Consider the following 17,265-nt stretch of genomic DNA (forward strand, 5'->3'; position numbering starts at 1 on the left):
AAATTACAGATCTGTCACCATAACCACCAGTTTTCAGCTACTGATCTGCCCCTGATATTTCAATTAAGCCTCTGGTTAATAGGAGCGGCTGCAGTTGCCTGCACAGCTGGGTCACCAGGAGTTCTGCTGTGAAGGAAAATACGTTGCAGGGGCTGCACTGCTGAATCAAGATGGGTGGTTGGCCTGAAGTTCAAAGCCCCACCAATCATACAGTGATGGCTTATCCCATCTTTACAAGATGGGAGTAATCTTTTAAAGTGGTTGTCCAAGATTTTGATATTGATGGTCTGTCCTCTCTCCCCTCTGAAAACAAATAGTGGGAGTTTGGAGAGAGAGACGTCGGCCAAATGTGTGTTTGGCTGACAGCTGTTGAATGGGTCAAATGTGGAATACCCTGCTCCGCTGCTACTATAGTGTGAACAGCATCCTCACCAGTGTAAACAACAACGAGGCCACAGCGCGGTGGCCCCTTCAAACATCTGATTGGCGGGGTGCCCAGAGTCTGTTCTCCACTGATCTAATATTGATGGATTAGTTGAAGGCAAATTGTAATATACTGGATAACCCCTTTATTTATAGTTAGGCTGCATTCACATAGCTGTAATTTTGCACATGTCCAGGTGAATACCAGGGCTATACCTTTCATTTAAAACTGGCATCACTGACCTGGCCCTCTCCTGGATCACATCATACCTCACAGAGCGGACATTTAGCGTCTCCCACTCTCGCACCTCCTCCTTGTCTTATTCCCTCTCTGTTGGTGTCCCGCAAGGCTCTGTCCTAGGACCCCTGCTCTTCTCTATCTACACTTTCGGCCTGGGACAGATCCTAGAGTCCCATGGCTTTCAGTATCACTCTTATGCTGACGACACACAAATCTACCTCTCTGGTCCAGATATCACCACCTTACTATCCAGAATCCCACAATGCCTATCTTCCATGGGTAAAACAGAATTCATCATCTTTCCCCCATCTTGCTCAACTCCCCAACAGACCTATCCATCACGATCAATGGCTGCACAGTCTCCCCGGTCAACCAAGTCCGCTGCCTTGGAGTGACCTTGGATTCTGCCCTCTCCTGACCACACATCCAAGCCCTTTCCACCACCTGCCGCCTCCAACTCAAAAACCTCTCCCGCATCCACGCTTTTCTCAACTTTGAGTCTGCGAAAGTTCTTGTACACACCCTCATCATCTCCCGTCTAGACTACTGCAACATTCTCCCTTGTGGCCTTCCATCTAGCACTCTTGCACCCCTCCAATCTATCCTCAACTCTGCTGCCCGACTAATCCACCTCCCACCCTAATACTCCTCTGCCGCTCCCCTCTGCCAATCCCTTCACTGGCTCCCCATTGCCTAGCGAATTCAGTTCAAAGTACTAACAAATACATACAAGGCCGTCCATAACCTGTCCCCTCCCTACATCTCTGAGCTACTTTCCCGATACATCCCCACACGCGATCTCTGATCTTCACAAGACCATCTTCTCTCCTCTTATCACCTCTTTCCACAATCGCCTCCAAGATTTCTCCTGTGCATCCCCCACACTCTGGAACTCGCTACCCCAACATATCAGACTCTCACCTACTGTGGAAACCTTCAAATAAAAAACCTGAAAACCCACCTCTTCAGACAAGCCTACAACCAGTGACCCTGCTGCCTCTATACCGCCATGACCAGCTTCACCCGCACCTACTGTATCCTTCTCCCATACCATGTAGATTGTAAGCCTCGCGGGCAGGGCCCTCTCTCCTTCTGTACCACTTTGTAACTCGTTTTGTTCATGCTTAGTGCAATTGTCTGTATTATGTATGTGCACCGCTTATCATATGTACAGCGCCATGGAATGAATTGCACTTTGATAATTAATAATAATACCATAAATGTTAAAAGATTGGATAACCTCATTGAGAGAGATCCTCACCAGGGTGAGCAGACATTTCTGTAGGTTCCCTGCTCTGTACCTGAATACCTATTATTACAGTATGTAGAAATATTTCTTGGCCTCGGGTACCTGGCATTAAATACTTGTATACCAGCAGAAATGTTATGCTGTAATCCCTGTCCCAGGAGAGAGGCCAGTCCCCTTCTCCTTGCTTTCCTTATTACTGTGCCTGTGAACTCACTAAGGCTTAGTATAATAGCCGTGCTCTTGACTGATCTGTCCCTGCCTGTTGCATGAGTCAGAAGGGAGGCAACGAACACCCACATAGGGTTAGGAGGAAAGACTTGAGGCATGGAGTACGGAGGCTGCCCTGCCCACAATAGACTTGTGCCAGCATCGCACTCTACGAGGGATTTTTACTTTTTATGTTAAAGGAAATTGCCATTTTAAAAAAAATTTTCCTACTGCCCCCATCCTCCCTGTTACCCTGCTGTCAGCGCCCACAGTTACACTGCAATACCGTACACAACGTGGACTGCAGCGCCACACTAACATAATTAGAGAAGACTCCTGACAGTGCAGCTCTAAAAGGGTTGTTCACCCCCTGGGGACATTTTCTGCAGACTCCCCAACGTGGCCAGACCCGTGGTGGCAATCATATTTACCTGATCCCCACTGCTGAGATCTTGCTTCCCCTTGGGCGCCGCTAGTTTCAGCTGCCCCTGTGTCAACATCTGGTTTGAAGTGGGTCACGTGGCCACTGCAGCCAAAGACAAGCCACGTGGTGACCTGTCATCCATGTGTCATATTATCACGGTTGCAGTCATTGGCTGCAGCAACCATGTTAACCCATATCAATTCGAGTTTTGACTCTGGGAGACCCCAAGGGTGAGCGATGGAGCCAGAACCCAGTGGCAGGGATCAGGTAAGTACGATGGCCAATGCGGGTCTGGCCACCCTGGAGGGTCTGCAAAAAAGGTCCCCAGGAGTGAACAATATAGGCATCTGCCGGAAGGCTCCATCATGTCACTGCATGGGTATACAGTGGCATATGCAACATATAAAAAAAAACGGTATACTGTGAGATATGCGTATTGTGCTGGATATCTCTGCACAGAGTAGTGCAATCTACTATGCTGTTTTATACAGTAAGGAAAGGTATATTGATGTATACCTGCCCAACAGATGCCAAAGGGGACATTCTAATGGTATCTGTGCAGTGAATGGAGCCGTATGAATACATTTTCCTTGCATATACAGTAAATAGAGGGCTCTGACGTGAACAGAACCTGAATGCAGCGTATTACTCCTCTGTATCAGCCATAGGTGACTGTAGTGTCTATCAGAGCGATGAGTGCAAAGACCAGATCATACCACGTGGGCACATTGCCAGATATAACCAATCTAGAGGGCATGAACATCTGGCATGTCAGAAATTTACCATATATCTGATAGATACCCGTTCTACTTTCAGGACCCCCACTTGTTGAACTGTGAGCCCATCTCTGGGATCCCCATATATCGGTGGAACGGGGGTCTCCTGACCATGATTATGTGTGATGTCTTCATTGTGGTAAAACTCGCACAACCCACAATTCCGAGAGCTGGATACATGTGTGGTCTCTTCCAATATGGGAAGTGAATGGCCGAGAAGGGTACCTCCATTCTCCAGATAAGGCCATGTTCACATCTCCGTCAAGGACATCTACGTGCCACTTCTCCCCAACATGGAAAAGCCCCCAGGCCACAGCATATGACCAGATGGTTGGGGGGCACACAAATTGTCATTGTGCACCCCTGGCTTAAGGGGTCAAGGTCAGTTCATGTTTAAAACCTGTAAAGTTGTCTTCAGAAGGCTCGTATTGCGGGAAGTAAAGTGCACTTGTACACTGTGCTCTGGGGCAGCCGCAGGAAATGGCCGTGATTTCAATAGCTGCTTGATTGCTTCCTGCTAGGAGGCTTCCAGTCATGAGGGGAAAGGGAGGCAGATGGGACACACCCAGATAGCGAGAGGGAATGTGTTCATGTCCTGGGAGAAAGGCTGGGCTTTCAGGTTTTGGAGATTTATTTTATTTTGTTTGTCACACTACAAAAAGGTATCTTGAAAATTGCTTCCAAATGGCTGAGGCCAAGTGCGTAGTTGGAGTAATGTAATCGCTAGAGATTAAAGGGGCTTTCCGGGATTTTTATATATATATATATATATATATATATATATAATTTTTTTATTATTTTTTTTTATTTTTTTTAACTGATAACCTACCACCGATCAGCTGTTAGAGAAGGCAGTGGCGCTCCTGTGAGCTCTACAGCAGTGATGGCTAACCTCCGGCACTCCAGCTGTGGTAAAACTACAACTCCCAAGATTCCCCCCTTGCTTGGCTGCTCTCAGAACTCTATAGAAATAAATGGAGCATGCTGGGAGTCGTAGTTTCACCACAGCTGGAGTGCCAAGGTTAGCCATCACTGCTCTACAGCCTTCTCCAGCTCCCAGTCCACTGAAATCACCATATGTCAATCACATGGCCTGGTTGCAGATCAGCCCTATAGAAGTGAGTGGGGCTGAGAGCGGCTATACAATGTACGGCACTGTGGTTGGTGAGCTGAGAGAAGGCCTCGGCGCCCACAGGAGCGCTGGTGCCTTCTCAAACAACTGATCGGTGGGAGTCCCGGGTGTCAGACCCCTACCAACCAGGTACTGATGACCTATCTAGAGTTTAGAGTCAGAAACCCCCTTTAAAGGGGTTGCGCAATGTAATGTTATCAGGATAGGTCATAAATATGAGATCAGTGGGGGTCCCTCTCCCAGGACCCCAGTTGATCAGCTGGTTGAAGGGGCTGCAGCGCTCTTGATCGTAGCCCGGTGCAGAGTAACCACACTCCACTTGAATGGGGTAGGCAATGGTGACTGATAGCAGGCTCCCGCAGGTACAGTCTCTGTATGGACGCAGAGAGATATGCTGACCGCTCAGATGTATATAGTCAATGGGCGTTTATCAAGGGGTTAAGCAGCGATTTCATAGCCATTTTATTGGCAAGAGATTTCCATTTATCTCTATGTAAGCGAAAAGTAAGTTGGAAATCGCTGTAAAATCCCAACATGAAGGGATTGGATAAAATCGCTACTACTCACTTGTCTGCAGCGATTTCACAGCGATTTTTATCTCTGGCAATTAAATCTCTCCAGCAATACGGACTTGGCTGCAGCGATTTGAAAACTGCGGCATTTTCAAGCTGCACAATGCGAGGTTTTTTCGTTTGTTTTTTTTTTTAACTTTTTTTTTGTAGTGTGAAAAAAAGGTCTAGATGTAGCCTCAGCCTATGGGCTTACTGCACAGAAAAGGTTGTCAGGTAATGATCTCCCAGTTTAATGCTTCCTGGTTGCAGTCGGATATTCTGCTTCCGGCAAACGATTGTGGGGAAAGGAACGTTTTCATTAACAGAATTGCTCCTACGAAAATGGAAAACAGAAGCGTAAGCAATCCCAGACTTCTTGTGTTTGCCAGACAGTACTCCTCTGCAGACTATAGACTGCTGTTCAGTTACAGTAATCATTCATCCTGTATGAACCCTCCAAACAACAGGAATGCACAAAACACAGACTCCTATAGGTAGCTGGATCCGTGGACGTGTAGGGCACTGGGAAAGAGCACACACTGCTGGTTATATGGCTTTTGTATGTAAAGACCGAGGTGTTGTATATAATGAGGATTTTCCACGTCACACTGAACTGTGCTGTACAATTATTTAAAAGGGGGTTTTCTGGAAATAAGTATGGGTGACTTATCCACAGTCAGCAGGATCAACCCGCATACACCTGGTTAGGGCTGATTCTGCAGATTTTTTTTAAAAGCATACCTTTCATTAGATGATCAGTTAAACCATTATGGAGAAAATTGGGTTTTAATCCTTATGCAAATGCAGGTGTAAGTGCATGGAGGACCCTATACCCTCTGTGCACCATAGCTCCTGGCCAACCCCCCCGATAAAAAAAAATAAAAAAAAACATGCATCAACAGCGACCTCTCCCATCCTTCAGCTGCCAATAGCCAAATCTTCAGTTAGAAGCTTTGACCGTTACAAGGAGAGGCATGCAGCAGAAAGGGCACACCCCTGAGCTGGGATAGGAAGAGAGCTGCAGCAGAAAGGGCACACCACCTGAGATGTGATAGTAAGAGGGCTGCAGCAGAAAGGACACACCCCTGAGCTGCGATAGTAGGAGGGCTGCAGCTGAAAGGGCACACACCCCTTCCCTGAGCTGTGACAGTAGGAGGGCTGCAGCAGAAAGGACACACCACCTGAGCTGTGATAGTAAGAGGGCTGCAACAGAAAGGACACACCCCTGAGCTGTGATAGTAAGAGAGCTGTAGCAGAAAGGACACACCCCTGAGATGTGATAGTAAGAGAGCTGCAGCAGAAAGGGCACACACCCCTTCCCTGAGCTGTGATGATAGGAGGGCTGCAGCAGAAAGGACACACCCCTGATCTGTGCTAGTAAGAGGGCTGCAGCAGAAAGGACACACCTCTGAGATGTGATAGGAAGAGAGCTGCAGCAGAAAGGGCACACACCCCTTCCCTGAACTGTGATAGTAGGAGGGCTGCAGCAGAAAGGACACACCACCTGAGATGTGATAGGAAGAGATCGGCAGCAGAAAGGACACACCACCTGAGATGTCATAGGAAGAGATCGGCAGCAGAAAGGACACACCACCTGAGATGTGATAGTAAGAGGGCTGCAGCAGAAAGGACACACCACCTGAGATGTGATAGGAAGAGGGCTGCAGCAGAAAGGACACACGCCCTGAGAAAGGACATGCCCCCAGAGCTGCCAGCTTGAAGTAAATCTATCAGAGCAATTAATTGGGGAAGGGGGGCCTCCGGATCCATGTGAGGTACAGGGCGGGTTCTAGCTTTGTTAGAAGGATATTGTCATGTACTGTAATATCATTTATCATGGGATAACTCCTGTAATAATTCTGAAATCTGGTGCTGAAGTGCATCGCTCCTCGTCAGTTGCTCACAGGCCTTTGTCATCAATCCCGGTGTCTGTTATGGCATTTATGGTGACAGCCATACTTTGGTCCACCCAGATGACAGATTGTGTTAGTGGTCATAAGGGGGTTAATGCGGTGGAATTTCTCTGGCCTCTCACAGGCAGATTCTGTTATTTCCATTTATAGGGGAATTTTCTGAATTCCAGAGAGAATTGTGTCCAGATGCTCGAAGCGCTCGGTCTCCTAAGTCCAGTGCAATCCTCCGAAATGTTCTGAGGTCCCTTTGGCTACAGAAGGTCTAAAGGAGCCAAAACTGTGTGTTCTTTCATTGCCCCCTAAAGAGTCATTCAGTGTTATTTTTAGTGTGACCTATAATTGGCAGGCTGTACTGTGGACATTCACTGGTTTTTATGTTACAGCCATTTAGGCTCCATTCACACAGCAGAATCAGCAGCTGAACATCGAGCAGCAGATCAGTAGTCGATAGTAGCCGAAATCAGCTTGATTTTGATGGAGGATTTAGAGGATCTTTTAAAAGAGTAAGGTCCATTCAGGCGATCACATTTTTGGTCAGCGTCCAGTCTGCATATTTTGCAGATCGGGTACGGACCTATTCATTTCAATGAGTCCGCAAAAGATACGGACAGCAAACCCGAGCGCTGTCCGTATTCGTAGGTCCGTTCCGGGGCTTCGCAAAAAAAAAAAATAGAACGTTTTGTGGGCAATTATAGGCATTTCTAACAAAGGGCAGGACATGCTGATCCGTGGAATGCAACAGGCTGGTATGCATGTTTTATGGATCCCCAGTTTTGCAGACCGCAAAACGGACACGGTCGTGTGCATGAGGCCTTATTAGAAGAGTATTTGGCTGAGGTTTCTCGGCTTTCTCATTGACTTCTTCTATTAAATCCATAATCAATTCTGCTACGGAAAATAACCTCTACCATTTTTTGGAACAGCCTGCCGGATCTGTAGACGCCAGTGCGAAGCTAGCCTAAGCATACAGGAAAAGGCTGACAATCACTGACTGGCACCGCCCACATGGCGCCAGTGCATAAAAAGAGTAGATGTTTAAATGTACACTCATTAACAAAAAAAATAATGCACCCAGATGTTGGATCGCTGCAAAACTCGACAGGCAGATATTCAAATGATTACAGGTGTGGCACTGGGTCTTGCCACAAGAGGGCGTAAAAGTGCGTCCCCCTGGCTGTCCTATAAAAAGGCTCTCAGAGTGTACTTTGGGGTAGTGTACCTCTTGGTGAGAGATTGACTGCTACACATGCCGCCACGACATACTCAAAGAGATTTTGCCCAGTGGACAGACTTTGAGAGTGGGGCTTCGTTGGAGTGGAGAAGCAGGATAGTCATTTCTATGAATTCTGACCTCGCTGTTAGGAGGTGATGGGAGCAGTGGTTACATGAGGGCACACATACAGCGAACAGGCTTCGGGCGGCTCAGACAGACCACCGGTCGAAAGGATAACTTGATCCACTGATAAACACGAGCAGCTCCCACAGTTCATATCCACCATCCATACTTAGGTGGCACCTTGATTACACATCCTGGTCTCTGCCCAGACCATTTACAGGCGCTTAGCAGAAGGAGATTTGGTGTCTGGTGCCCATAACATGTCCTGTCATTGGCAGCCAGCAACTGTCACTTGTGGTGTCATGAAAGAGAAACCGGGACTTCTGCAGACTGGAAATGTATTGGGAGAGATTTATCAAACTGGTGTAAAGTAGAACTGGCTTAGTTGTCTATAGCGACCAATCAGATTCCACCTTTCATTTTTCAGCGCTCCTTTGCAAGTGGATTGCAACTAAGGCTACTTTCACACTCGCGTTTGGTGCGGATCTGTCATGGATCTGCACAGACTGATCCGTTCAGATAATACAACCGTCTGCATCTGTTCAGAACGGATCCGTTTGTATTGTCTTTAACATAGCCAAACGATCCGTCATGGACACCATTGAAAGTCAATGGGAGACGGATCCGTTTTCTATTGTGCCAGATTGTGTCATAGAAATCGGATCCGTCTCCATTGACTTACATTGTGTGTCAGGACGGATCTGTTTGCCTCCAAAGCGGAATGGAGACGGAACAGAGGCAAACTGATGCTTTCTGAGCGGATCCTTTTCCATTCAGAATGCATTAGGGCAAAACTGATCTGTTTTTGACCGCTTGTGAGATCCCTGAACGGATTTCGCAAACGGAAAGCCAGAACGCCAGTGTGAAAGTAGCCTAAGCCAGTTCTACTTTACACCGGTTTGATAAATCTCCCTCATTGTCTTCAGCAACCAAATCCAGGTCCTATTTGGAATCTGACTATAGTCGGGTTAGGGTCCATTCACACGTCCGTAACGCACATCACCGGCACTAATAGAATATGTGGACAAGAATAGGACTTGTTCTATTTTTTTCGGGAACAGAATTCCGTTCCACAAAATGCGGAACGAAATTGCGGACGTGTGAATGGAGTCTTAGAGTAAGGAGGCCTCATGGTGAGCGCTTCAATCCTGGCTTTACTGTGTAACAACATACTGCCCCAAGTTCTAGAGTGATGATCTGGGGATCCATCGCATACCACAGTCGGTCACACTGGTGCGGTCTAACAGAAACATTTCACATAGACTTCCTTGTAGCTGCACGTATTGTGGATTTGATGCAGTTTTTACGCAGATCTTACCTTTTGCATTGAAGAGCATTTATGGAATCAGCTGGGATGCCAGCTTTGGCACCTTAGGAGTGTGAAGGATCTACAGGCCCAGCTGTAACATCTGTGAGCAAATGTGCCGCAAGGATACCATACAGAGCCTCCATGCCCAACCATATCTCATCTTGTATCCAGGCTAGAGGTGGCCCAACAGGGAACTAGAGTCTCCTGTCAATTTTCCAGTTTTCCAAATAATTTTCCAGTTTTCTCCTTTTGCTCTAATACTGTAGTCACTTACATAAATCATCACTGCGTTCACACATACGTTTCATTTGATCCCAACAACTCCTTCTTGATGCGTTATTTTTTTGTCAGTGAGTGGGTACGTTTTACTGAATCTATTCACAAAAAATGGAATTCAACTATATTGCCGTCTTCAGAACAATGATAATGTTTCATACTATGATGAAGGCGGCGGTATTTTGTGCTGCACTGGGGTTTTTTGGGTCTGCTGGGGCGGTATTTTGTTCTGCACTATGGTATTGTTGTCCCGCCTACTAATGTTGTCCTGCCTACATATGTTTTGCCCCGCCTTCTGTCAGTTTGGACCCACCTACAACATGGGGCCACTTTTAGGTATTTTCCTTGGGCCACTTTAAGTTCCCAGTCTGCCCATGCTCTTGCAGATTTCACCCTTTGCATGGGAGAGGGTGAAATCTGATGGCTTTTCCGCTGTAAATGTGCATGTAATACTTGCAGTGTGCAGCAGATTTTTCCGCTGGGTTTTCAGTCACTTGTCAACCCAGCTATAGAGCGTCATGTGTAAATCAGTATAAAAATGTTTGTTGGGTGTTGACAAGAGAAGAGGCCAGTGCCTACTGCCTTTACCCAGCCTTGTGTATCCTGATTGATGCCCCTCACTGCAGCAAAGTCTATCCAAGGCTGGAGATGTCTTGTACGAGCAGTATGCTGCATGTGCATTGTGAATACTTGGCATTTAGCTTCCGTGTGTCACCGTGCACTTTGTGATTGTGCTTAAACCAGCCTTCTGTGGGCTCCCAGTGTCACCGAGTGATCTTAGCTCCCGGATCTGTTCCCATTTTTAATGACCAAAGCATAGTTAGATCTTCTAAATACAGTGTGGAGATCATGTAACCTGGATTGATTTTTAGTAACATCGCCCAGTGTATTTTCAGGTTTGGCTGGAGTTGTCCTTTTTAAACAGAGTTATTCTAGTAAGTCCTTGTACTGCCTATGGAAATACCAATTGTGAAACATGTTTCCTTGGAAGTCTGCATTCCTGTATGATTTCTCCAAAACATTTATGCATAAATTGACAACTAGGTGTCATTATTCCCCTTGTCTAAAGGATGAATCCCTACACGGTTTCCTACTGTCAGCCCAGATTGGACTGTGTAGGAACACGCCTCAACCGTTAACAGCAAGTGGTCAATTTATTTCCTGGAGAATTAATAGAGCAATGGCCCATCGTAGAATTCTAAGAAAATATGTTCCAGAACTCATTTCAAGGGGAATGCCAGTATTTACTCAGATATATGCCAGGAGAGATGACAAGTGCCTTGACTAGTTCAAGGAGCAAAATTCCAAGGTGGCTGGAGGCCGCACTGCTCAGTAGAATGGGGATGGTGAGCCACCCCTTTTCCTCCTCTCTGTGTGACCATGGAGAGAAGGAGTTTAAATTGCACAGTTCTCAAGCGTGTCCACTGCCGCTCCATTCAAAAACTGCCATTATATTCAGACTCCACAGGTCCCCTTTCTAGTGATTTGTACATGAAGGTCCTAAGGCTTCGTTCACATCATCGTTCAGTCTTTCCATTCTCCTGCTCTGTTTAGGAGCAGGAAAACAAAAAAGACGGATTTATCACATAACTGAGCTGAAAAGATCCTAAGGACCCCATAGACTATAATGGGGTCCGTTAGATTTCCGCACAAAGAAGATTTTTGAAGCGGAGACAAAAGTCCTGCATGCACTACTTTTCTCTCCGCTCCAAAGTCATCGTCTGAGCGGACACCTAAAAAACCCCATTATAGTCTATGTGATCCTTAGGATCCGTTAGGCTCAGTTATGTGCCGAATCCGTCCTTTCCGTTCTCCTGCTCCTAAACAGCAGGAGAACGGAAAGGCTGAACAGTAATGTGAATGAAGCCTAACGGGTATCGCCTATCCTAACCTTTAAGCAAAATTCAGAGAATAGATCTGATGTTATGATGACTACTTACTCATGTTATAGAATTTGGATAATTTTGTGTCAAAAGGGGGCAATTATCATAAGCTTCAACCCAGAGGGTGAAATCCTCCCATCACACAGCCACGTAAATTTTCAGCAGTTTTTGTGCTGTCTTTATTCAGCCTTTTCTTAATTATGTCTTTTTCTTCCTCCTATGACTTCCTAAACCAATCCACTTTACAGCGTCTCCTGGACTGGTCACACAGCTTTCATAGGCTCATATCATAAATTAGGTTTATTTTAGGTTTCATTTATGAGCCAGGTGACAGGCCTTTAAGGTGCTACAATGGCATCCATTACAGGTGACTTTTTATGTTTTAGGAGGGAATGAGTTTTAGGCTCAATTCACACGTCCGCAAAGTGTTTTTCAGAGCCGCAAAACACGGAAAGCGGCAATGTGCGTTCCGCATTTTGCGGACCGCACATTGCCGGCACTAATAGAATATGTCTGTATTTTTTTTGCGGAACAGTAGTGCGGATCCGCAGTTCCGTGTCCGGGCAGCACATCGTGCTCCCCATAGGAATGAATGGGTCTGCAATTCTGTTCCGCAAAATGCGGAACGAAATTGCGGACGTGTGAATGGAGCCTTAACAATATATTAGGTAAAAGTCTTAAAGGACTTTAATTATAATTCGATGCATGGTTTTTGGACTCTGTTTCCTAACAAACCTCTGCTTGTCTTGTGCAGCCAAAGACCACAAGCCAGGCCCTGCTGAGCCAAGTGTTCACTCATCTCAATGTGGTGGAGACGGACTATTTTGGCATTGAGTTCCAGACGGCACAGTCTCAATGGGTATGTTAAGTTTATATATGTCAAGTGTTTATTTTTACTGCATGGTAGTTTTGCTGTTGTCTACACCGCTATGGAGTAATATGTGGACCTCTCCTTGGCATATTATTTTTGGATTTATAATGCTAACTCACCTTCGATATTCTAGCAGTATCATGTGTTTCTTCCCAGCTCAGTTGCACCCATACTTTTTAAATTTTTTCCCCCCTTCAGTCTGACCACCAATCCAGAGCGTGCTCTCCTGTGGAGCTGACTTCCTGTGAACTGCATCTGAAAAAAACCTTCCCTCCCTGCTTAGTGTTGCCCTCCTTGCTCTTCTGTATGTCCCTTCATGTGTAGAGTGCTGATGATGATATAATTTCTCCCCTATGTATATAGTATCTAAGTCCATTCAATAATTAGCTGCAATCATAAAATTCCTCTGACTCCCACTACCTGTGTGTACTGTATGGGTGTGGCATGTGCCAAATCTCCAGTGTATTCTATGATACATAGGTTCACATTTTTGTGTCCTGCTTGTAAGAGCTGAACATATCACAAGCAGTAGGCAGGAGAGACGGGCTGAAGCTGCATCACATAACATGTCCAGAGACTCTGCAGTGTGAATTAGGGGACATCAGTTCTGTGTTACTGATCTTTCCCATGGTGCCCTTAGGACTTAGAGCAGAATAGTGTGATAAGACTGTTTTTGTCTGTCTCTGTAAAGCAAGAGGCATGAAGGGAAACGTAGTCTGCATTAGTGGAACCACATAAGAGGGAAGAATGACTCAAGATAGTAGACAACCCATCAGGCAGGCAGTTTTACTCCCTAAAAAATATCTAATGTGTATGAATATTCACGATAATTTCACTTCCATTCATGAGCGCTCTTAGCGCTGTGAACGGCACAGGCAGCGCAGCAATACTGTTGGTGCCTGAAAGCTCCAATAACAGAGCTCCGCACAGTACAGAGCTTTGTTATTAGGCAGGATTTGCCAGTATCGGCGGGCTGCCATGCCATTAGCCGCTCCTTTCACCCCCCCCCCCCTTCTTCCGTGCGCTGAACGCAGCATCAGATTCCTTTTCAGTTATTGTGAAAACGGGGAGCGCGCCACCCCCACACCATTACCGGGTGCGGAAGTACCAGGGGCATCATGGTGGGAACGGAGCCTCTGCTGAGCAAAGACCATGTGCCCAAGTGATGTCCCAGCGTACCCTGCCGGCTTCTATCTGCTGCTGGGAGCTCAATGTGAAGGTTTATGAATGGAAAAACTAATAACCAAGAGTCTAAACAAATCCCTGTTTCTGACTCTTATGTTAAAACATAGCTTTCGTTTGATTGCTCTAATAACTAAACGCCTAAAGGAAAAAAAAGAATAAAAAAAAAACTGCTGTTTCTCTAGATGACCTTATGTTGATAGTAGTGTTAATAGAGTCTCAAAGGTCTATAAAAGCAGGTACCCTGGACCACTGAGAGGTCTATTTTCCCGTATGGTTTATGTATGGAGCACAGAGATCACAGAGAGGACTATACGGTACACTACACTGTTCAACAGTCCAATATATTGTGTACAAGACTGTCCTATATATGCCTCCTGTGCATTTGTCCCAGACCCCACCTGCTGCCACCAAGCCACCCAGTGTCATTATGCCACCCACTGCTCCCTGCACAAAGACCAGACGTCCCTGTTCAATTCTTATTGCATTGAGTTTTGCACAATCTACCGCGCGGATCCCTGCGTGACAGATTTGGTGCTTAAAGAATGGTAGGGGTTCAGTCTTCTGAGAGAGAAATTTACAATGGTCACAATTAGCTTTTTCTGCACAGAAGACATTATACAGGCGACTAGTAATGGTTTCCCTGCAGAAATAGCCACCCCTTAATGTTATATAGGCCTACGTATTATATATATGAATAACTGCAGCTTTCGTACTCCTCCTCGGCTAAAAATACTCCTCAAAGATGGTAAGAGGAGTATTTTTAATCTTCCGGAAAAAATGTAGTACGACCTTTGCAACCCATAAATGCACCTCAACTAAAACAGGTGTACACAAATCCCTACATATCATTCTTTAAAGGGATTATCCGATATGTAAAATATCTAAAATATCCCATCCAGTGCCCAGGATCCTTGTATGGATTATACTTACCTGCTCCCCGGCACCTGCATCGCTCCAGATCCCTGCACGGCCGCCGCTGCATTTCTGTCGCTCAGATCAAAAGATAGGCTATTGGAGGAGCAGCCAATAGCAGGCCTCAACGGGGACGGAGATGTGGCGGCTATGCAGTGATCAGGAGCGACATGGAGGCCAGGGATCAGCTAAGTATAATCCATACAAGGGGCCTGGGCTTTGGGTGGGATATTTTAGATATTGGATAACCCCTTTAATAATAGTCTATACTGCAATATATCGGCTAGAGAAAAATAGCTGGAGTGCTTCTTTAACATGGATTTAATTGATTTCCTGTTATAGCGCCAGGATTGTCCGTACACTGTACAGATATATAAAAAAATGTTCCAATGTTTCCATTTACTGCTCCCTAAATGTGTTGTTCTCATTCGAAGGCCTTTTTGCTAGTCCTCCCCACGTCCCTTGCCACCTCGCTCTGGTCTCTGCGAGTCAGCATCTGGTTTTCCGCAGCTCATGTGGTCACTGCAGCCATTTACAGGATCTAGAGAATTGACACATGGGGGATATGTCACTGCTGCGGCTTTATGACATGCAACAAACTGAATGTTGACTCTTTGAGACCAGATCGATGGAGCCAAAGAAACCAGAACCTAGCGGCAGAGAGCAAGTAAGGCTACTTTCACACCTGCGTTAGGTGCGCATCTGTCTGGTATCTGCACAGACGGATCAGCACCTATAATGCAAACGCTTGTATCCGTTCAGAACGGATCCGTTTGCATTACCATGAACAAAAAAAAATAAAGTATTATTATAATTTTTTGGTTCATGATAATGCAAACGGATCCGTTTGGACTTACACTGAAAGTCAATGGGAGGCGGATCCGTTTTCAATTGCACCATATTGTGTCAGTAAAAACGGATCAGTTTGGCTCTGCATCGTCAGAATGCATTGGGGCTAAACTGATCCGTTTTGGGCCGCTTGTGAGAGCCCTGAAACGGATCTCACAAACGGACCCAGAAACGCCAGTGGGAAAGTAGCCTAAGTATTTCCCTCTGAAAATACAGTGACATGGGGGGGTGGGGGTCTGACAGGAAGGCCACCAAAGGTGAACAACCCCTTTAATGAATGTAATATGGTTGTTACCAAAATCAGTGTAGACAAATGTCTATAATCGAGTACCTGCAGAGAAGATATGTATCCAGTGATTTTGACACTCCTTTAAAGGGTTTCTGTCACCAGAAATACCTAAATTAAACTAGCTGACATTAGTGATGTGCTAATGTCAGCTAAACCGAACTAGCCTATTCCTACTTTTATCTATGCCCCCGTTACTCCAGAAATCTAACTTTTATAATATGGTAATTCGCCTCTGGGGGAAGGGGGGGGGGGGGGGGGCGTTCCTGCTCCTAGAGGCTCCGTTCTCCCACCTCTGTCACCTCCCTCCAAGTCTTGATTGACAGGGCCAGGCAGCGCTTGCATCCTCCTGCCAGCCCTGAGTGCCTGGTACATCTCGCGTCTGCGCCCTGCTTTTTTCTTTTTATTGTATACATTTTTTTTCTTTTATAGAAAAGTGCTTACAAGTACAATAACACATCATCATAATCTATATAGAAGCATTTCTCAGACCGATACAATTATCAATATGTAAACAAAAAAATTCCAGCCAAATATCATTATTATCAATAAGGCCCTTGAAGCCTTTCCCATCCCCAAAAACCGCCCCCCTCATTGTCCCGGGAGCCAGCAAGCTAGGAATAAGCCCTTCAATGTAAAGTCCAGCTAGGTCAAGGGAGCCACTTGAAACCAGCACTTCCACCATGGGAAGCATCTAGGACCAGTTTGCCCATGTCCTTCCCATATCTATTTTCCCTCTGGCACATACTTTTCATTATTCTTTACCTTATTAGTTAAGTCTTAGGTCTTTCCATTCCTCCATATCAGGATGTCTATCAGACCCCCAATTTCTCGCAATAATGACTAGTGAGCAATAGCCCTTTCACCCAAGTCATTTTTACCTTTTAACCTATATTCAAGGGCGGAAAATATCCTAGAACAGCTGGCACAATTTCCAGTGGAAGATTTAGGGCAGTTCTGATGCTAATTTCATTGAAAATCTTATCCCAATATATCTGAATGATGGGGCAGCTCCAGAGCAAGTGAATGAAATCTGCTTGTTCTCTTTTCCATTTCCGACATCTGGAATCCTGTTTTTTATATTAGCAATAGCGGAGTGTAATATAATCTGTGAACTATATTAAACTGAATAAGCCTAAAACTACTAGATAATGATGCCCTCTTTATATTCTTATATATAGTCCTCCAATCCAATGTATTTTTAGTGCCAATCTCCTGTGCCCATTTTTTCTCACTCTTAGGCTACATGCACACGACCGTTGTGTGTTTTGCGGTCTGCAAAACACGGATGGCGTCCATGTGCGTTCAGCAATTTCCGGAACGGCATGGCAAGCCTTTAATATAACTGCCTATTCTTGTCCGCAAAACAATGTCTGTGTGCATGAGGCCTAATACTTAATCACCTTACCTAATCTCTTCGTAATTCTTTTATAAATTTGTGC

General features: G+C 45.6%; 1 protein-coding gene across 1 annotated transcript in view; it reads left to right on the forward strand.

Moving 5' to 3' along the window:
* Positions 1-17,265, forward strand: part of FARP2 (FERM, ARH/RhoGEF and pleckstrin domain protein 2) — a 126,196-nt gene that overhangs the window by 28,219 nt on the left and 80,712 nt on the right. Inside the window, exon 3 of the mRNA XM_044291023.1 lies at positions 12,475-12,579. Coding sequence (XP_044146958.1) covers positions 12,475-12,579 — 105 coding nt within the window. The remainder of the gene's footprint in view (positions 1-12,474; positions 12,580-17,265) is intronic.

This window comes from Bufo gargarizans, chromosome 4 (genome assembly GCF_014858855.1).
Source record: "Bufo gargarizans isolate SCDJY-AF-19 chromosome 4, ASM1485885v1, whole genome shotgun sequence".
NCBI classification, from domain to species: domain Eukaryota; kingdom Metazoa; phylum Chordata; class Amphibia; order Anura; family Bufonidae; genus Bufo; species Bufo gargarizans.